The sequence below is a fragment of the Triturus cristatus genome, chromosome 4_1 (genome assembly GCF_964204655.1).
Source record: "Triturus cristatus chromosome 4_1, aTriCri1.1, whole genome shotgun sequence".
Classification (NCBI taxonomy): Eukaryota; Metazoa; Chordata; class Amphibia; order Caudata; family Salamandridae; genus Triturus; species Triturus cristatus.
The window spans coordinates 1,144,154,205-1,144,174,492 of NC_140585.1; the positions used below are offsets into that span (position 1 = coordinate 1,144,154,205).

At 40.4% G+C, this 20,288-nt stretch overlaps 1 protein-coding gene across 1 annotated transcript in view; it reads right to left on the reverse strand.

The window, feature by feature from the left end:
• Nucleotides 1-324: 324 nt before the first annotated feature.
• Nucleotides 325-20,288, reverse strand: part of MVB12A (multivesicular body subunit 12A) — a 54,979-nt gene continuing 35,015 nt past the window's right edge. Inside the window, exons 5-11 of the mRNA XM_085654254.1 lie at nucleotides 13,823-13,955; nucleotides 12,989-13,120; nucleotides 12,250-12,356; nucleotides 10,640-10,701; nucleotides 9,912-9,971; nucleotides 3,650-5,236; nucleotides 325-3,584 (exon numbers count right to left, since the gene is read on the reverse strand). Coding sequence (XP_085510380.1) covers nucleotides 5,174-5,236; nucleotides 9,912-9,971; nucleotides 10,640-10,701; nucleotides 12,250-12,356; nucleotides 12,989-13,120; nucleotides 13,823-13,955 — 557 coding nt within the window. The 3' untranslated portion in view covers nucleotides 325-3,584; nucleotides 3,650-5,173. The remainder of the gene's footprint in view (nucleotides 3,585-3,649; nucleotides 5,237-9,911; nucleotides 9,972-10,639; nucleotides 10,702-12,249; nucleotides 12,357-12,988; nucleotides 13,121-13,822; nucleotides 13,956-20,288) is intronic.

The window sequence follows — 20,288 nt, forward strand, 5'->3', positions numbered from 1 at the left end:
TGGAGAACATCGCTCTGCTGCGCTGGAGAGCTGCCCACCAAACTTTAAAGTACTATTGAGCAGCTTCTTCGAATTACAATTATTACACAGGCTACCAGATGGGGGCACATCATGGGTTTGAAGACAAATAGGTTTCAGGATTACAAACCCAACACCAGATGACACAAACGTGCAATAAAAAGCCTCAAACCAAGTGTTACAGGAAATTAGGGAATAACCCTGAGAGTAATGTTTACTTTTTAAAATAAAACTTCTACAATTATCAAATGCCAAGGATTTGCACAACTAAAATAAAGTGTTAATAATTAAGTTTCAACATACGTGTTTTGTATGTGCAATAGTACAATTAATGATTTTTATTTACGTAATGTACATTTCATGACTTGAATTATTCACACTGCAGCTTTCAGATTTAACAGACTTAAGAAACTTCAGAAAACAGATGCAAATAATATTTAACTCATGACTGTACATGTTAGATACATTTATGAATCAGTTTAATTACAAACACAATCTGATTTGATTTAAAAAGATATAACAAAAGCAACCCTAAAATGGTTGACTGCCTCACTATCATTTTATATGATGAGCAATTATGAAATAACTAATAACTGTACTTGCTTAAATTATGTAATGTCGCTCAATAAAGGTCATTTTCTAGCAGACAACTTAGTATATATTTCAACCCCAATGGAACCTGATTCCAAGTGGAACGGTGAAGGTCATTTTAGCACTCAGAAATTGAGATATCCCCCTTAGGAGGACTTAACAAATGTGCAGAACCATAATTAACTCTGTACCCATACCCAAAAAAACTGAAAGTCGGCGATTTTATTATTCAATTTACCAGACACTAATTATATTTATAGAATGCATTTAAGGTATAAAAATAAATTTAAAAGTTGGATTAAGTGGCATCCATTGTGAACTCTAAAAACAAATCTTTAAATTGTGGGCCATAAAAAAGAAGAGTGGTGGGGAAGGTTCAATTGGAGTATTCTCATTTGTATCCCGTTCCATTTCACAATGAATACGTGCACAAACAATTTACAGGATAGCTAATTGGTCAAGGTGTATTGAAGCACTTGATAAAATGAGTGTTAAATGCAAATTAGAAGGAATGTTTTCTATATGATCATTAAAAATGAAATATTAACCATTACAGAGTTAATTGATATTTGGGGCTTAAATAATGTAAAAGTATAAACTGTGGATAATCATTATATTGCCATAAAACAGAAGAAGACCAGGTCTGCAATTTTATTATGCAAGTAAACCTGGCAGTGCATAGTCTGACTTTAATATGGCCTTGTGGTAATGTTGATTGTTGAGGAAGCCCTTCGCGGCAAAAAATACCCTCAATAATTATATGGCTTTTGCGGTGCAAAAATTGTTGACAATGGGTTAGTGTTCTGGTCATGATGTATAAAAATAGCCCTCACCTATCCCTTTTTAGGATCGAACCTGTGAGTGCATGCACAAGTCACTATTGTATACAAACAGGGCTTTGAGCCCTCCCATTACTTACTATTTTTGGCTGCAGCTTACCTCTTCTTTAAAGTCACCTTAATTGGCCAGTGCAGGCCAAACGCCACTTCTTTGCTGTGGAGCAGAGTCCAAGCACAGATTGATTCATGTTAATCCTTGCCTGCCCGCTGCTCCAGACGTGACTGAAGTGCTATTTCTTCTCCCACTCCCCCTGCCTGCTGCTCCCTCCATAGCAGGGACATCTTATTCAGCACCAGCTAATTCACAGGCCAAAGGTCTTTATTAACAGGAGTTTCACTGCAACAAACTATACGCCGAGAACACACCAAAAAGTCCCAACTTGCCACCAACAAGTATTCTTAAAATTTACTTCACTTTCAACTTGTCATATTGGTATAAACACCTTACTGCCAATGTCACTACAAAAATATTTTCAGTTTGAAAAATACAATAAAACGGATTGTACGAGACATCCAGTGCATGGAGCAGAGCAGGGCGAGCAAGTCACTGCTTTTCGTGATTTAAACACCTATAACACACTAGAGATATCCAGCATGACACTTGGTCCCTCTCTGATCGAAGTGTGAAGCCCAGAGTGTCCCTCAATTATTTTCTGGGCCAGTAACAGCCTAGCCCTCACATAATTTAGCATGCCTAAGAGCAGCTTCAACTTGACAAGCTGTGAAACTAAAGACGGATGTATTAGAAGGCAGAGGCTGTTAACAGGGAGGCGAGACCCGGTGGCATCCATAGCTCGTTCACAGATGAAATTTTGTTGTGCAGCCACAACCCGGTGACGCTCTCCTTCATCTGCGCCAATAGGCAAAGCCAGTAGGTCTTGCCTATGCGAGATCTATTGGGCTTGTCAATGCTGTGCAACATGGCTGAATGTGAAGGAAAAAAAAAAAGCGTTCTGACACAACTAGTGTTTTTACTTTTTATTTCCAGCCATGCTGCCGTCCAACATGGCTAAAAAACACCATTGACAAAGTCAATAAATCTTGCATAGGCGGGACTTATTAGCTTTGCCAATACTGGTTATATTTAAATTACGAACTTTATATATATAGCCAATCCTGGGCAAAAATGTATGGATGCCATGGTGCCAGTTTAATTTTGAACTTACATGTTTTGATTACATAAAGTGCAATGGTACAGTTTTGCATCAACATTTCGACCGTACAATATGTCCAAAGGAAGGTTTTTTTTTTTTTTTTTTACTAAGGACATAGCATGCATGTCATCGGAAGATTCACTGTAGAAGTGCATCAATGCAATCAGAGTAACAACACACCAGCTATCTCTATATGCTTAAACCACCTAAAGAAACTTGTAGAATGTGGGTATTAATATAGTGCTCAAACCATGAGACTTTACATGTGGAGTAAGAGATGTTAGTATTACCAAACTCAAAAGTCCCATTTCATTGATATTGGAAAAATGAAAAGTCAAGTTGATCCATCTAGATTTAATTCTGCCATTTGCTGGTCAGACGCACGCATACAAAAAGAAAAATTGATGGACAGAATGCAGAACAATGTCGTACATTCACCCCAGTACAGAGATCTGTGCCTAAACCCATCGTTTTTTGCACCCCATGCTATTCCAGTTTGAACCCAGCCATATGCAAATCAGTCTTGACCCTGTGCCTCATGGGAACAATCCAACCCGAACTGCCAGGCCAGGTCCTCCCTGGACTGGAAACAAGCATCCTAGGACCAGTTTTGGGGTTTCACCCCTCATCAGCCAGAGACACACATGCGCAGCAGGCACGTAACCAACTGAACTATCTTGGCATTACCAATAACTGGTATTCTTAATAAAAAGTTGAAATTGATTCAACCATTCGAAATACTTAGAGTGCAAGAGAGAACCATTGTTTGTGTGAACTATAGGACTGAGTTGAATAAGTGCCAGACCTGAGGCATAAACAGACAAGGACAGATTTTCTTTATGTAAGGGAGAGGCGTTACTGGCAAAATTGTTGGTTGCCGGCCATTAACATCTATTAGGAGTTCTCTTTTTGGAAATGCAAAACAGGCAATTAGCAGTTAATGCACTCCAGCAAATGGCAATAAGCTATTACGTTTTTATCACTACCTTTTAACGATATAGAATCCTAAACTAACAGGAAAAGTTTCTTCTACTTATTTAAATGCACTGTATCACTGTCTACCTTGATGTATGGAATGATTAGCAGTTTTCTTTAAACAAACAAAAAGGGGAATGATGAGAATATTAACTTTAATTAAAAAAGACCTTGCTCCACCACCTGGTAGAAATCTACATTAACAAAGATATTAATGTACACTCACAGGAGGGCGCTTGGTGATCCTTTGGTGCCATTTTAATGTGTTTAAATTAAATAATCTTGGCACATTTAATGAGTAGGTGAGATTTAGCACAGATCGATAATTATATACATGAAGCCCCAAGGAAATTATTAGGCGATTAGGAACTACAGATTACATACATATATATACATTTTGTTCTAATGAAGCTGACAGTGGGTTTTCAGTCCGAATGGTGATGCACAAATCAAATACAATGCATTACTGTATATTTGAACAGTGTGCAAATTTGATATATTTGTGGATAACGGAAATATTGGAAGTTCTCAAAGTGCTGAATTTTCAGTGAGTATCGATTATTATATTAAAATTACACATTTTAGAAGGACACACAACAAACATTGAGGTCGTTTTACTGAAAACACTTAGTACATGCAACTGTCATGATCACAATTTCCTGAGTAAAGTCCTCCCTCCCTGGCTCACAATTAGATTAAGGTAACTTGTTCTTCTTGTGTATATAATGCCATACTCTGAGAATGGCAACCTAACAAGACACTTCTAACATTGCCAACGCTAATTTCTAATTCAGAGCCTTATAACCTAAACAAGGATTGTTGCTGCTCAAGGTAAAGTGAGAAATTGCAACCCACCGGTCAGGGGAGTATTCTTGTAAAACCATGTCACTTTTCCTCCATTTGTAATTTTCTGCCTTGCAAAAGACCCACTTTAATACAGGATAGAATTATTTTGTTTTCCTGATATAGAATTCCCCAATACGAGTCAGCTACTGTTTAGGCCAGGGGTCACCAAACGTTTCTGTAATGAGAGCTACTTATGATCAATAAAAATCATCCCAAGCTACTATTATGATTAGCGCTGTATGCCTTTACTTGGGTAATACATAATAACCATAGATTAAATGCCCTTGGCACCAGAGTAATAATATTAGTACTAAACCTCCCCAATGCCACACGATTTATCACTCAAATATCGGCTTTAAATATATTTTGAAAATTCAACCATCAGCTTATCAGTTCAGAAAATACACACATTTGTTTCAAATACATATTTTTCAGTTTTGGTATACATATAATAATTCAGTCAGCAAAGGCTTCTCATTTAGTAGACTGGACACAGGAGAGCTACCTGTAGCCCACGAGCTACTCATTGAAGAAGCCTGGTTTAGGCCATTTCCAATACATGGAGTCCTTCCGGGAACAAACAAATTGGTCACAAGGTGCATCATTTTTAGTTCTTCCATACACTGGCTGATTAACTGTTTACTGATAATATGGCAATTCTTTTAAAATCCAAGGGTTTTGTGGAGTGCTGCTGTAAGATTTATCCACAGTAAAGTAGTGCTTCCAGGTCAATAACTTCTTTAGTCCAGTCTAACTGACATTAGGTGGAAGTCTGGCAGCTGCAGTTCTTTCAACGACAAATCCATAGTTGTACTGAAAAATGAAAGGGAGGAGGATTATTAGTATTAACCGTCTGCTCTGGATCTATTCCCAGATCAAATATTCTAATAACACAAAAAGACCACCAAAAAAAAAAAACGTACTTTGAGACAAATTACCTCTCTCTCAGACGCACCACATGAGGACCAATGCGGCTTTAATGCTGAACATTGGTTTTTTTTCTTGCTCTCGTTCACTATCTCAAGAGCTTTTTAATCCTGTGCGTGGGGCTCAACCTCTGACAATGTACTACCCACTGCTGAAGATTTTCATTATTGATACTGGTTTTAATTGGCGATTACCTACCCTTTTCAACTCATTGTAATTTTTTGATTCTCTGTAATTGTTTATCTGTGTTGACAATTTGTAAGTGGTGGCACGTTCCACAAACTGCAAGAACTTTTAAAGTACTATTAACCTTCGTATCTTTTTGATGCCGAATAACTACAATATTACCTGGCTTTGGAGGTTTTCCCGCCTGTTCCTAAGAATATGTTGAAGTGAAAGAGGAACACACTGTTCCTCCTTTTGGTGGTAATAAAGGTAATCATACATATTATCTTCAAGTGAAGCAAGGGAACCAGGTTTGCGGTGTGTAGCTAAGCAACTGCTAATAATTTATCACCATCTTTTTATCATCTTTAAACTCCAGGAAGGGAATTTCCTGTTCATATATTTGTATGTATATCCTCTTTGAAAACCGTCAACAGTGTTTTTGTTATAATATAGCCTTATAGCCCACCGTAGCGGGCTATACCGGCTGTTAAAGGCCCGCTGCAGCGTTAAAGGACCGAGCCGAAGGCGAGGGACTTTAACAAAGCAGAGGGACTTTAAAAGCCAGTATAGCCCTGCTACGAAGGGCTATAAGGCTATTAGAACATTCTGCCACTAGAGGGCAGAATGTTCTAACAAAACAAAAGGGATTGAAATCCCCTCAGGCTCCCTGAAGTCTTTGTTCACAGCCAGAGCATTGGAATGTTGGAGCTCCGGGCTTATACCAGCCATTATAAGCCAGGAACTACTCCATTGTTTTCAATGGAGCTTCCAACATTCAAATGTTCTAATATAATATAATATAATGTATAACTAATATGGCGTGGGCAGGGATGCTACAGTTAGATACTCATGTGTTGCACACTTGTGTACCAACATATGAGAGATATATTTGACAAATCTTCATTTTTGGCTATCAATATGGAATTCATTTCCAGAAACATGGTTATCTATTATAGCACAGAAAAGTAGGTGCTATTTTTAAATAATGGCCTGCCAACTGAGAAGGTTGTCCACCTCAAAAGAGGATTCCTAAAAAGGGTAAAATATAATTACCTTTATGGTAGTAAATTCTCACTGGGTACAGCAATTAGAAAGTCGTCTTCGGTGGACATGCATAAGCATGTTCCGTAAGCCATCTCCTTCCCATGACGTCTACATTGGGGGGGCGCACAGGCAGTCGCCCGCCGCCACCGGGCACAGGCAGCCGGCCGCCACCGCCACCCCCCCCCCCCCTCCCCCCCCCCTCTTATGCCTAGCTTCAAATCAAATGATCAGTTTACAGTGTGAGAAAATCATTCTGGACAACCGTGGGTTATGGTAGACTCCACAACAATGTAATGAATTCTACCTCCCATTGCTCCCACTTCCAGACATCACAGTCATTTGAGCTAAAGCCACACGTGCTGCAGAGTGCACAGCATTACTTCACACCGGCAGCATCTTTTACGGAGGGAGCTGTTCATACACAAAACACTAGATGGCACATGAAATGAGATACACCCCTGCTGCCCCCTGGTTATCGAAGTTGCTGTCAACGAAAAAGGACTTCAGTGGCAGAATCTCTCTTGCTGTCACTCAGTGACAGCAGCCAGGAACAGGCATGCAAATGTACAGGCAGAAGGTCACTCACATCAGTTGGAGATGCTGCCACTCCATTGTGTTGGATGGAGTGTGCAACACTAACATTCTAACAAAGCAGTCCTTTGTTGCAAGTCTCTAACCAGGCAATAACGTCCAAGTATATTTGTGTTTCTGTTGCGCATGAACCAGGCCCGTTAATGAATCGGGGGCTTGGGCAACAGTACTGTGGGTGTTTCATCCCACACCCCAGCAATGTGGCTTTGCTTCTGTATTATTTTCTGACATCAGCTTAGGCTTGTGCATCTTTTACCAAACCCGATGAGCTAAAGTTTAAAAGGGAAAGCAATAGTGCATGTACACTGATAAAATGGGAGGCCCTTTGTAGGCATGGTTGTTATAAGATGCACACTTAGGCCCTCAGAGCAAGTAGATGTGCTTCCTGCGAAATCAATATTGCATATTATAAAATGAGCCACAAAAGTGCTTGGAATTTTTCCGGTGCGATAATCGTGACCTATTAAAAGTTTTGCCCACAATCCTGGGTATGAAGTGGCTTTTGGAGCTTACCGCACCAGTTCTACATGTTCTGTTATTTTCCTGGTATTTATCCCCTCAGTAAATATTGGCAGGTTTGACCTGCTGAAATTTATCTAGGGGATGCAGCTTTTTATTGCAGCTGTTATTTACCTAAAAATGCCTCTGGGTGATGGTTCTGCAGCAGATAAATACTTAGACTGCGTTTTCCCTTAAAGGTTTCTGCTTGAAAAGTGGCTGGACTTTACAGGAACAACCTATGGAACCACCCTGCAGCTGGTACAGACTGTTTGAGACTATGTGGAACCTGGAGTCAAGATTAAGGAAAAGTTGTAACCAACACCTATCTGTCACCCCAGGGCCAGCTGCAGCCACATATTTTTTAACATCAAAATAGGATACAAGATGGCAGTGGTAATAACGAAAAGTTAGCACTTCCATTAGGTTTGTAAGTACACTATGAAAGCGGATACAGCGTGCTCAGATGAATAAAACACTATGCCATCATAGTAGTGTTTATCAATATATGGAAACTCAATTTCACATATAAATCAAGAATTGATATACAATTCAGAGCACAGCAATAATGTAGTTTTGATACGGCACTGTGGTCAATCTAAATTTAATTCGGATAACACTTCAAAATAGCCAAAGTTAAACAGCACAAGTCCATATATACACAGTATTTATAGATAGCAGGTTGATTTGTTGACACATCAATAGATTGAAGGCGCAGACAGCCGACACGTGTTTCGTCGTGTTGATGACTTTTTCAAGGCTTAAAATATTGTAGCCCCTTTTGGTCCTTTCAAAATGAGGGAAGAAACCTCAAGCCCCATCGTATATAATAGGGTAGTATATGGTAAAGATACTTCTAAGTCATCGAGGATTGGGTAGATACAATGTCAAATTCATATACGACCTCCCATAGAGAATATTTGAACTCACAAGTATATTGTAATTAACTTCTTCATTTTGTATGAAGAGAAAGTATCACAAATCAACATCAGACATGCGTTAGTCCATTGTTCAGAGAGGGCGGCATGTAGTAGTAACGTTCAGACTCAAGCCGAGGAATTGGGAGCGTTGCTACTACGGGCCGCCCTCTGAACAATGGGCTAACGCATGCCTGATGCTGATTTGTGATACTTTCTCTTAATACAAAACAAACAGGTTAATTACAATGTAATTGTGAGTTCGAATCTTCTCTATGGGATTTCGTATTTGAATTTGACATTGTATCTACCCAATCCTCAATGACTTAGAGGTATCTTTACCATATACTACCCCGTTATACAAAGAGTGTTTGAGGTTTCTTCCCTCGTTTTGAAAGGACCAAACAGGGTTACAACATTTTAAGCCTTGAAAAAGTCATCAACACGATGAAACACGCAACGGCTGTGTGCGCCTTCAATCTATCGCCGTGTCAACAAATCAACCAGATAATATATATATATATATATATATATATTCCAATGACCACTCGCTGCTGCCGAACACTTCAACAAAACGGGCGCCTCCTCGGGTGAAAGTGGCTTTCACAATTATTTTTTTGAAAACAAGGATAGGAGCACTCACAGGTCTTTCTTGCTATATATATATATACTGTGTTTATATGGACTTTGTTGTGCTGTTCACCTTTGGCTATTTTGGAGTGTTATTCTAATTAAATTTAGATCGGCCACAGTGTTGGATCAAAACTACATTATTGCTGTGCTCTGAATTGTATATAAATATTTTTTATCATGGCAGATAAATAATAAGGAAATTGAGGTTTGACTCGACCTTGGGTTGAGGAGTGGGCACTGTAGGAGGTGTTTGGGGACCCAAACATTTCAGTTCCTGTGTTTTTTCTTAACAGCAAAATCAGACAGTATGCTATCCTTGGGACAAAAGGGGAGAAGGGTTTAGTAGTTTCATGCTGGTCATGTAAGACAGTCTTGAACTAGAGGGTCCGGGGTTTCAATTAAGTGAAACATCCTTACCTTGGGAGTCTCTCTGCCCTACTCCCAATCCATGTTGCCTTGCCCAAGAACCACGCTTCTGACAAAAAGTAGCCACAGCTTACGAAAGTTTTTCACTGATCTATGAATACAATTTCCTTTTGATACTGGTTGAATTTGGTATCACTCGGGTAATGGCCTGCTACGTGACTGTGGTGCGTGTGCCATGAACTTCAAAGGATTATAAAAACATCTGCTGACTCCAGTTCTTGTATACATACATCTTAGATTACCACATATAAGCCTCATAATTGTATGTTGCAGATCTTACAAACCTCGTTTTCAATGTCTGAGAGAGTCTTGATCTGCAGATCTAGAAATGCAGAGGACCACACCTAAACAAACAAACGTTTAGAAAAATAATTAGGCTTTAGGTAATCTGGTAGTCTTTACACTTTTATCACACCAACTACTTTTTTCCATGCTGATTATTTTAAAGTGCAGTGCACACAAGAGAACAAAACTCCCATTTTTTTTGTTCCTGCATTCCATTAATACAGTGCACAGGAAGCAATACTGAATGTAGAAGCTTCTGAATGTAAAATGACTTTTGAATATTCTCCCTGTAGAAATGTCACCAGCATATCACAATGGTCACAGCAAAACAAAAAATTCGGAGAACTTCTGAAAAGGTGACTCAACCTTCATTCATACCAAGAGTTAGGTACTCTAGATAACTATTATTTACCAGGAGTAGCCTACAATTCCAAGCAGTAGCAAACGTGTGCGACCCAAAATAGCAGAGCATTAAGGATCATCTTTAGAAATTCCTGATGTATACTGATAAAGGTATTGCACCCAGGCTTAGGGGGGGGGGTGCACAAAGTGCATGTAGAAAAAATGCAGCATTGCCTTGAAGACCTTGTAAATAGCACTTCCTTCCGGAACATCTGGATCACAGAACAACACTGCCAAATATTCCAAAGTGACCGCTGTTTATCCAGCATTATAAATCATATTTTCGACAATGCTTTTTCAGTTTCTACTTTTAAATAATACTCACATTTGGGGAGATGTTCTTGTTTTCAAATTTGGGATGCAAAGTAAAAGGGACTCCATCCATAGCTGAAAGAAGCAAAAGTATTTTGTGTTAGAGGTCTTTAAAAGACTTCTCAAACCAACAAACAGAACAGTGGCATGGGGCGAGATGCAATCTTCCTCAAGCGACAAGCTTAGCATGTGATGGCAGTTTTGGACAGTTTTCACCTTTCAGCTGACTGGATCTGGTACTTACTTCGGACATTAAAGATAGAGGTATGCTGGATGTTTTCCTACTCTTCAGAGCTTAAATGGTCATTGGAATATTTAAGGAAGGTCCAAAACCAGGAAGTTTACATTTTATATATTGCAGCGAGGTTGATCACCGATGAGATTACAAGATGTTCCCAAGTCACCAAGGCCACAATGCTAGAGTTCTGCTCTTTCATTTAACACAATGCATTCTACACGTGGACTTAATATATCAGATTTTACTGTTTTATTAAAAGAATCCCATCGACCAGAGCATAGTGGGTTGGGTGACTTGGAGGCATCTGCTTACAGCATTCAAGTATCTTGTCATTTTGCCTTGATCAACACTGCTAAACCCCTAACCTTTACTCGAACCAGGGATGTTGGGCAGCATGATCAAAGTAAAACTCTAACAGCATTCAGCAGTTGGCATTCTAAAACATGTTAAAGAAATAATGTTCAATTTCAATTGTTCTTATGGATGATAGTCTTTTTCCTTCCACAATGCCACCCTCATCGTTTGTCCCAATTAAAGCATCTATCAGGTGACCCACTGCATGTTGGTATTCCGCTTACAAAATGGTACGCTGCCACTTTTAAACTGTGAAATCTACCATATTTAATACCATTAATAATAATTACATAAATTGAAAACAAAGTACGGAACACAAACCCTAACTCGTATCAAATATTTAATTATTTTAATATTAAATTGCATTTATTTAAAATGAAAATGGAAACCTACTACAATCCGATCTCTAACAAATACCGGATTAGAACATTTCTTACATTAAATCTCAAACAATTGGTAAGGCTATTAGATTTAAATAGCATGTTAATTAAATAATCAATGCTAAGCTACACAAATATCAAACACTTAATTAGAATATTATATTAAAAACAGGTAACCCTAAACAAAATCACATATTTAGTTAAAATATATGAATCAACAAAAGTTAACCTATCCAACTGAGAAGCTTAACAAATGGTTGATAACTATTAAACTAACACACAAATTGCTGAACAATAACAAAAGTAAAATGTTTATATTGTCATTGACTTAAATTAAGAAAAATGAAAAGCATATTAATATTGAATGAATTAAAATACAGACCCTTAACACCAACACATTTTTAAATATTTATTTATACTAATATTAACCATATCAATAAATTAATTTGAAATGACCTCTGTAGAAAACCTAAAGTAAATATTTAGTTGTTTCTATTCTATATATGTGCCTGTGTTACAAGTCAAAGTAACAGTTGGTCTCAATAATGCCAGTGGCAGTAATAGTATTTGTCAAATTAATTATCTGGCACTGCTACAAATGCACAGCATCTTCTTTCAATTGAAACAGACTACAATGCACACAGTAAGTACCTGTAATACCGTAGATATTGGTTGCATCGTAGATGGAATTTGAGCGCTCCAGCGAAGCTGGCTTCACGTTTGGCCTTGCCGGTGCAGCGCTCGATGACCGCCTGAGTCTGTGGGCAAAGAACTTTTGCTTTTTAAAAATGAAATTGCATGTAAAGAATCTTTAGCATTAAAGTCTATGTACGGTATGTTAATACTTGCATAAAAAAACATTCTATTAGCATCAGAGGACACCAAGTTTGGTACCAGCTACTTTTTATGCAGCACTTCGAACTTGAACGTTAGAAAAGAAGAAAAATATGTCCTTGCATTTCAGTAGAAGGTAAAATGTAATGCCTACGCTAACAGTTATAAACCACTCGAAATTCCTTTGGGTAACATTCCAGTTATTTTATTTTTTTTACTTCCCAGCAACAACAGTCTTTGTTGGGTTAAAACAATGAAAAGCAGCATCAATATCTAGACACAACACACCAGAACACAGACAGTTCAGAGTGACAATATCTGCTTGAAACCTCCACTAATACGTTGATGAATTTTGGCGCTGTGATATACAGTTCTTACCTGGCTTCTGCCTTTGACCAAATTGTGTAATCCGGAGTACATAACTATCTTGCTAAGTTTGGGTAACCTACTTACAAACATTGGGAGGCTGGCTGTCGGGGTTAAGGAAGAAGAAAAATAATTGTGAGAGTAAGGAAGTACAGAACATGGAAGGCAAGATCAGCTGCGCAAGACTCACTGCGTCTCAGTGGGATCTGAGCTTTCCAAGGACAGGCCTCTCACGTCCAAACTGAAGCTTCTCGGTTTGGGCAGTGGCTTTGGCGCAGCAACCTTATCCTTTTTGCACCAGATGACAAAGCCGTTGATGTCCCTGGGACAAAATGGAAGCATGTTAGAGATCATCAAGTGAGGCATCCTCGTCTCGTCGCTAAACAGAATAAAAGTTCACACTTGTGAACTTAAGGCTTCCTTGCCTAACAGAATGCTTGCCTAGAGCTTTATCCTACAAATTGCATGATTACCAGTCACCCTTATATGTCAAAGGTTTTTTTCCCGTATTCTACACACCCCGTTTGATGCTTTATTCTTGGAAGCTCAACTAGGAATTATTTTAAAAGAGTAGAGGCGACACAGGGAAAGGGGACATGGTTGATGTGAAATGTTCAAACTAGATTATATATATGAACAGTTGGAAGGGATAGTTAATTAAACAAAAATTACAACCACAGAGGATAAAGAGTTACACTTTTCACAGCATTGCACTTATTTTATGACTGGAAGAAATGAATCAAAGATGTGGAACCAGACTTCTAGAGATAAGTGCTCTCCTTACTTCATATCCCACTACCCGAATGTGAATCATGGGAAGGCCACTTTAAAACGAAGGATGCACATTTCTGAAGAATGCATAAAGCCATGACCATTCTCATTACATCTTCAACTTTATTCCCAATAATTATATAGGTATCTCAATAGGGCTACAGGGGTCAATATATTTCTGATTGTGAAGAATCCATGTGGCAGTCTTATATGGAAAAGACTGAAATACCTCACAGACATAAATTACACATACCCGACACGCATAAACTGCGGCACAGCTTGTTTACTTTTTGAAGAAGTCAACTTGATGTCAAAAACAGCTATGTCCGATGCACCCTGTGGGAGAAGTTTCACGCATATTCGCTTCTTCTTTGATATAGAGGTCTCTAGAGTAAAGTGAAACCAAATCAATTTGTATACATATTTTGTGTTGTATTCTTTGTGTGCACTGTGGAGAACTCCAAGAGCTGCACTTGTATAAAAGCACATTAAAATTCAGACTACTTATCAGGCACAACCAAGATGAGATATAGTACATTTCAATGCTCCACGTGTCCGGTGAAGAAACCCATGAATGTGCCCAGAGTTCAAAGATACTCCATTTCAAATGTGGCAAAGTCCACTCAGAGCAACAGAACTACTGTTAGGTTGTTGGTGAAATTCTTTGCAGTGAAATATAGCATCGATAACCTGAGGGGAATTACAGTACTGTGTTGCTTTTCATTTGGGGATTTATGTTTTAATTCTTCAAACCCATTGATGAGCTGTTTGCTGATAATATATATCCCTGCCTGCCTCAGCTATAAGAGGGTAGATATAGCAAAACCTGGAAAAATAGTGATGTGTCTGTTTCCAGCACTGGTTTGTGTGCGTCATGAGTTCAAACTCAAGGTCAATTTGCCCTTTAATCCTTCTGAAGGTGATGAAATGAGTATGGGTAATTAATTTGAGAACTAGTATTTAAATGGCAAAAATGAATTCTGGGCCTTCAGTTGGATGGCCAAATGAGTCTTTTCCTAGAAGTGGGGGACACAACCAGCCATGCGATCTGGGAGGACTACCCTCTATGATGTCAAGGAGGCATTAAAGGTGCCCGCTCTGCCCCTTTTTTTTTTTTTTAGGTCGAGCCTAGAGGCAGGACATGCTGTATTGGAGTATGCACTGGAAGCCCCGCCCACTCGCTGCCCATATTGGTCATCGGCTTGTGTCATTGTCCTTCGTAAATGCTGTCTTCTGATTCGTTAATAGGCTTGTTAGTCCCTCCTCGGTACCGCCTTGGCTACATTGGTTAACTCCCATAACCACTGGACCTTTTATTCGGCTTGTTACTCAGTCTGCGTTATAACCGGGTGAACACTATCTTGATTATTCACTAATGGGGACAATGGCGGCTGCTTCTTGTATTTGCAGCGCGCCCACACAGGACAACGGCGGCCACTTTTCGTATAGAGCGCTATGCCACTCTAACTTTAAAAGTGGCTGCCCCTTACCCCCACAAGACAGTGGCGAAGTTTTCTCGTTTTATGTATTTTTCTTTTTTTTAAATAAATTTGCATGCTGAGCGTGGCACCCGCTTTAGGGACATCGCGCTCGGTTTAATTAGGTCTCCTCTGCCGAAAGCAGCGCATGCGCTGCTCTCGGCATGAAGAGGACCTTTTGTAATCGATTCAGCCAAAGCTGAATGCACGCGCGTCCAGATGGACAAAGATGGCTGCTCTCGCCATCCACCACGCTAAACATGCACGCGTACTGACAAACAAATGCACGCGTATGTGGACAGCCCAACGCCATCTTTGTTTACTTTCATTAGCGTAGGGCTGTGCACACGTGTGCGCATTTTCTTTGTCCAAACGAGTGCTTTCCATTGTCATGGCAACTCGTCACGCTGCCTTGTTTAGGTTTGGCCGCGCTGGTTTCACTTATGGGTCACCTTTTAAATTTAGAAGCATTAATATATTTGTGGTTTACTAAAAAAAACACGTTGTCATTAATGTACTCGCAGTTTACTGATGTCACTGAATCTGCTGTACACATGTTCAGCTTTCCCTTGTGAGTACTGGCTCCAGTAACTGTGGGCTTTTTGTATTCGAATGGACTTCCTGTTTGTTTTTTTCTTTCTTCCAGTAAATCTCGTTGCGACAATTACTCATCATTTTGTGCGCAACTGCATACGTTGCTTAGTGTTTCTTAGGAGTGATTCAAGACAGAATTGACTTGAATACAGAAGGTCCTCTTTTCATAAAGAGGCGCCCCTAGCTCTGAGTGAAGGTGCTTTGAAAACGCCGTATAGTTTTTGCATACGATCCGTGACACAGTCCGAGGGGCCGCTTACAGATCCAGCCAGGGCTGATATTTAGGGTAGTAGATCTGGCCAGGTCAGTGAAATTTAAAGTGCTATCATTCAAAGTGCTGTTGGTTGAAAACCAGGACTTCAGACGGTCGCTCAAACGCATGGAATGTGAGTCGACCACCATTTCATTCCATACGGGTCCTTTGTAGGAGGTTTGTGATCACCATTCATGGGTACAGACAACAGAGTACGCAAAGTATGGGTCCGCAGCAGGTCAGTTCATGTGTTTTGGTAATCCTTCCCATAGCCAATGATTGATAACCCGCCTCTATGCGAGAGTGACAATGGCTCAATCCTCCTGCTGTCAGTTATACGGTTGTGCTTCTTACACGCTGCCCGTGGCCATGACCCCGTGTCACCTTCTCACCTTCAGCCATCCCGATTTTGAGCACATGGCACTTTCCATGCTCCAGCTGCAGTTTAAGTATGGTTCAACTACTGCGCTCAAACCAAGTGGTGTGTGTTTAAGAGTCTGGACTTATGAAGGCGTAACACTTTTTAAATTGTGTAATAAATATTTTCCAATTAACAGTATAGAAACACGGGTACCAAAAGATCAAAATCACAGCCAGCTTGTTCAGTCGGTGGTTGGTGGGGGCAGGGGGGTTGAACAGGAGTCGAGATAATCTCTTTTGTAAGCTGTTTGCACAATTCACCTCATGAGATTAAGTCAATGCCACACAACGTTGTGGATCCATCAGACGCCTGTTAACCATTAACAATGATCGCGGACCAGTGTAGGAGATATACATTGTAATGTATTTCTATGGCACTCATGCTGCCTTATTGGTCGTTTCAAGGCGCTGGAAGTCTGTTTTTGCCTCATGTACCAGATAATTCATGCAATAGAGGCACACCACAGAATAAGACCACTTAACAACAGCACTATATAAAATAAATATTTATTGCCATCATTTCATTTCACTGTACAGTCAAGAGTAGACTGTAAATACTTTCTAGATGAGATGTACAAATGATTGTACATTTGTAGTTTCCCCCACAACGTTGCCTGGTTATTAGCACTTCTCACAGGTTTGCTGTTCCTCATATAACAAGAGGCCACATCACAAACCATGTTTGTGTCTATGGTGGTAAGGTATTGCTTGTTGCAAACACATTTTACTAATGAGTCATAAGAACAGACTTCTAGAAGTGGTAATGTGTGACAAGAATGCCTGCACGACAATTGTCATGGTGGGGATATAGTTGTTTATGCTGCTGCATTATTGCCTTGTGTTGCTGAAGTGTACTGTGGTTGTTGTGCTGCATTATTTTTTTGCCGGTTTTATTCTACTGCGCCATTTAGGTTTCAGTTGTATTGGTATGACGCTTTGTGTTAAGGCCTTATATTATGCTCTGGTGTTTACTTTAGAGGTGTCAATACATGCTGCTACATTTCCAGCCAAAAGCCGTTCATGTCCTTAAAATGATTATTTTTCACTATTAAATGTGGTAAAATATGACTCTCACAGCTCTCATGAACTAGAGACACTCGGCACCCTAAAATGTGGCAGATACTGTTTTAAGTTACACTTTCAGGGCTTGCTTTATGTGATATGGCCCATCTACATTTCCCTAGTAAACGAGCCCTGTGAGGCCATGTCAGCCTTTCAACATTCTAGAGTTGATAAATAGGGCGGAGTGCATTTGGGGTAATAATGAAAGATATTACTAAACAATCCAAAGACTATAGAAGAATGAGTGACGCATCATTTGTAAATGATGACACATTCTTACAAAGTCAACTTACTACTTATAAGCGCCCGTAAGGCACGCCTTTGACATGTCAGCGATATCACAGCTTAGCACGCGTGCTCACCTTAATACTACTACAGGTGGGAGAGTTTCCAACGTTTCTACAAGTCACGCCCTGGCCTCTAAAACACGCCTCCGGTTGCAGACAGCGCATTCCACAGCTCTGTTACACCGTCGAGCAGCGCCTGTGGAACCTGCAGGCGAGCGTCAGCCGCCAAGAAGACCTTTGTTTTCGTTGAGGCGATCGGCAGAGTATTGACCCAGCTGGCGGAACCCTGGCAGGACGGTGGGGCACACTTGCAGCCGACATGGGGGGCAGACAGACACCGGGCGCTTACCTGGCCAAGGTATGGTTTGTAATGATTCTACACACAAAGCACGCAGCGTCTGTGGACACGGGTAATGCAGTCCGTCCGGTATGCTTTGGTTATAAATAAACCAGGGCGTCAAAATTAACGACGTCCAAAATCTAACGCCCGAGTGTACAGTAAGCCGGTAGCATAGCTTAGTTGGTTCAAGTCCTGTTGCCCAGAAATGCATGTAACATGTAGGTCGAGGCTCTAGCGAGGGGTTGAGTCAACTTTCTACTTTTCTATGATTCAAGAATGTAGAAGCTGTATTTACAGTACAATAACCTTAAGAGGGTTGTGATAGCAAGAACAATATAACAAGCATTGAAAATGCAATAGGTCTCGCCTTTAAATAAGTCATTTGCTTTGCTAATGGTATTGTATAGCAAAGCAAATGGCTTTAACTTTATAAAAGGCGAGACCTATCGCATTTTTAATGCTTGTTTTTTTTCTTATAATAATGTGGAGCGCAGTGCCAGGTTCAGGGACACCGCGCTCTTTTTTAAAATGTATCTTACTTTATTGATGGACGCCGTGAACGCTTCATGGACAACGCGCTCAACAATACAATAGGTCTTGCTTTTGCCAATGTTTGACCTATTGGTACTGTAAATGACAATGCTTTTTAATATTATAAAAGACATTGCTATTTACAATGCCAATAGCTCAAAATGTCGCAATTGCAAGACCTATTGCATTGTAAAAGCTTGTTTTTTTAATCACCTGGACAGGTGAGAGTTCTAAATGTAATCCCACTTTGTTTACTGACCCTAAAGAAGCATTTTTATTTTAGTGCCAAGTGACGATTTGATGATGGTGTGTGGTTAATTACAAAAATAAAATGTAGAAACTTCAGTGAGACAGCCGCAGCCTTACTTTGTCTAACTTGCCATCCCCGAGCGCTGCAGGCCCGTCTAAGGGGCCTATTACGAAAGCCCGCCCGCCACCGCATCGGGGCAAGGGACCGACCGCCCATGTCGCGGCGGCCCCGCCATTCCAATTAGGATGCGCCCACCACACTGGCGGGCGCATCCCGCATTTTTAACATTGCAGCGGGCGGTGCTGTAAGCAGCACCCGCCACAATGTTAAAAATGCATGTTGTGCATTTGCATGCACAACGTGACAGGCACCACGCGGTGCCTGCCACCTTGTGCATGCAAATGCAGGGAGGTACCATAGGTACCCCCCATGTGCACCCCCTGGGGGCCCGCTATAGGCCCCCGTTGCCGCCATGGAAAGGCTGATCTCCGACTGCATCATAATATGGACACCGCCACCATGTTTTCTGCCCGGTTGATGAGTCGACCAGCGGAAAAGCGGCGGACAGCCTTTCCGTCCGCCGTGTACCCCCCACCCATCCTAATATGGCGCGGGGGGCGGGTCTTTCTGGTGTGGATGGCGGGTAGTTCATCCCCTCCGGGCCGGCGGTGGCTATCGCCGGCCCGGTGGGGGCAAACCACCCGCCATCCTAATGGGCCCCTTAGTTTTTAAACTAAGAAAAACATCAGACTTATGCCGCCATTATGAGTGCTCCTCTAATTTCGATGAACCCGGTAACAGGAGTTATCAGACCCTTAGAAATTACATGCCATTTGTGTTTCACGCATAAATTTCCGTGTAAAACACCAGGGAAATCGCTGGGGAACACACAGATTCCCCTGCTCTAATTTACTCCTCAAGATTGCAGTCGCAGGATCATGTAAAGTTTTTCACAATGTTTGTTTTAAAGTCTGATGAATACTGCTCTCCAAAATAGGGCTTTTGGAGGGTCAGACCAATGATGGAATCCAATAACATGAAATTGCTGAACCTCGACTAAAAATCTTTACAAACTAATGACTTTAGTGTTTATTACACAACTTGTAATTATATCTGACACATCCTCCAATTGTCCTAATTATAAAAATGTAAGTTATTTAGATTTCCATAGTCATTGTCTGTAAAAATGCAGAATGGCTATGTTCCCAGCATGACCTTTTTGTTACAGGTTACTCATCCTACAAACAGCCAAAAATACATGCTTCTGAGGGAGAAAGACTTTTGCAAGTGGGAATGGTTTCCTTCCTTAGTATTGACCCTTCTCGTACAGTCAACTAACCACCTGCCACTAAGTTAAGACTCAGACAGAAATCGATAACACAAAACACTGACAGTCTGTGCAGACATATGGCCGCAAAAGAGTCTCTTGACCTCCACCTCACCTGTTTCTTCATCTCCCAACAATCAACCACCAAGCCCTTACATTCCCTCCACCATCTAACTT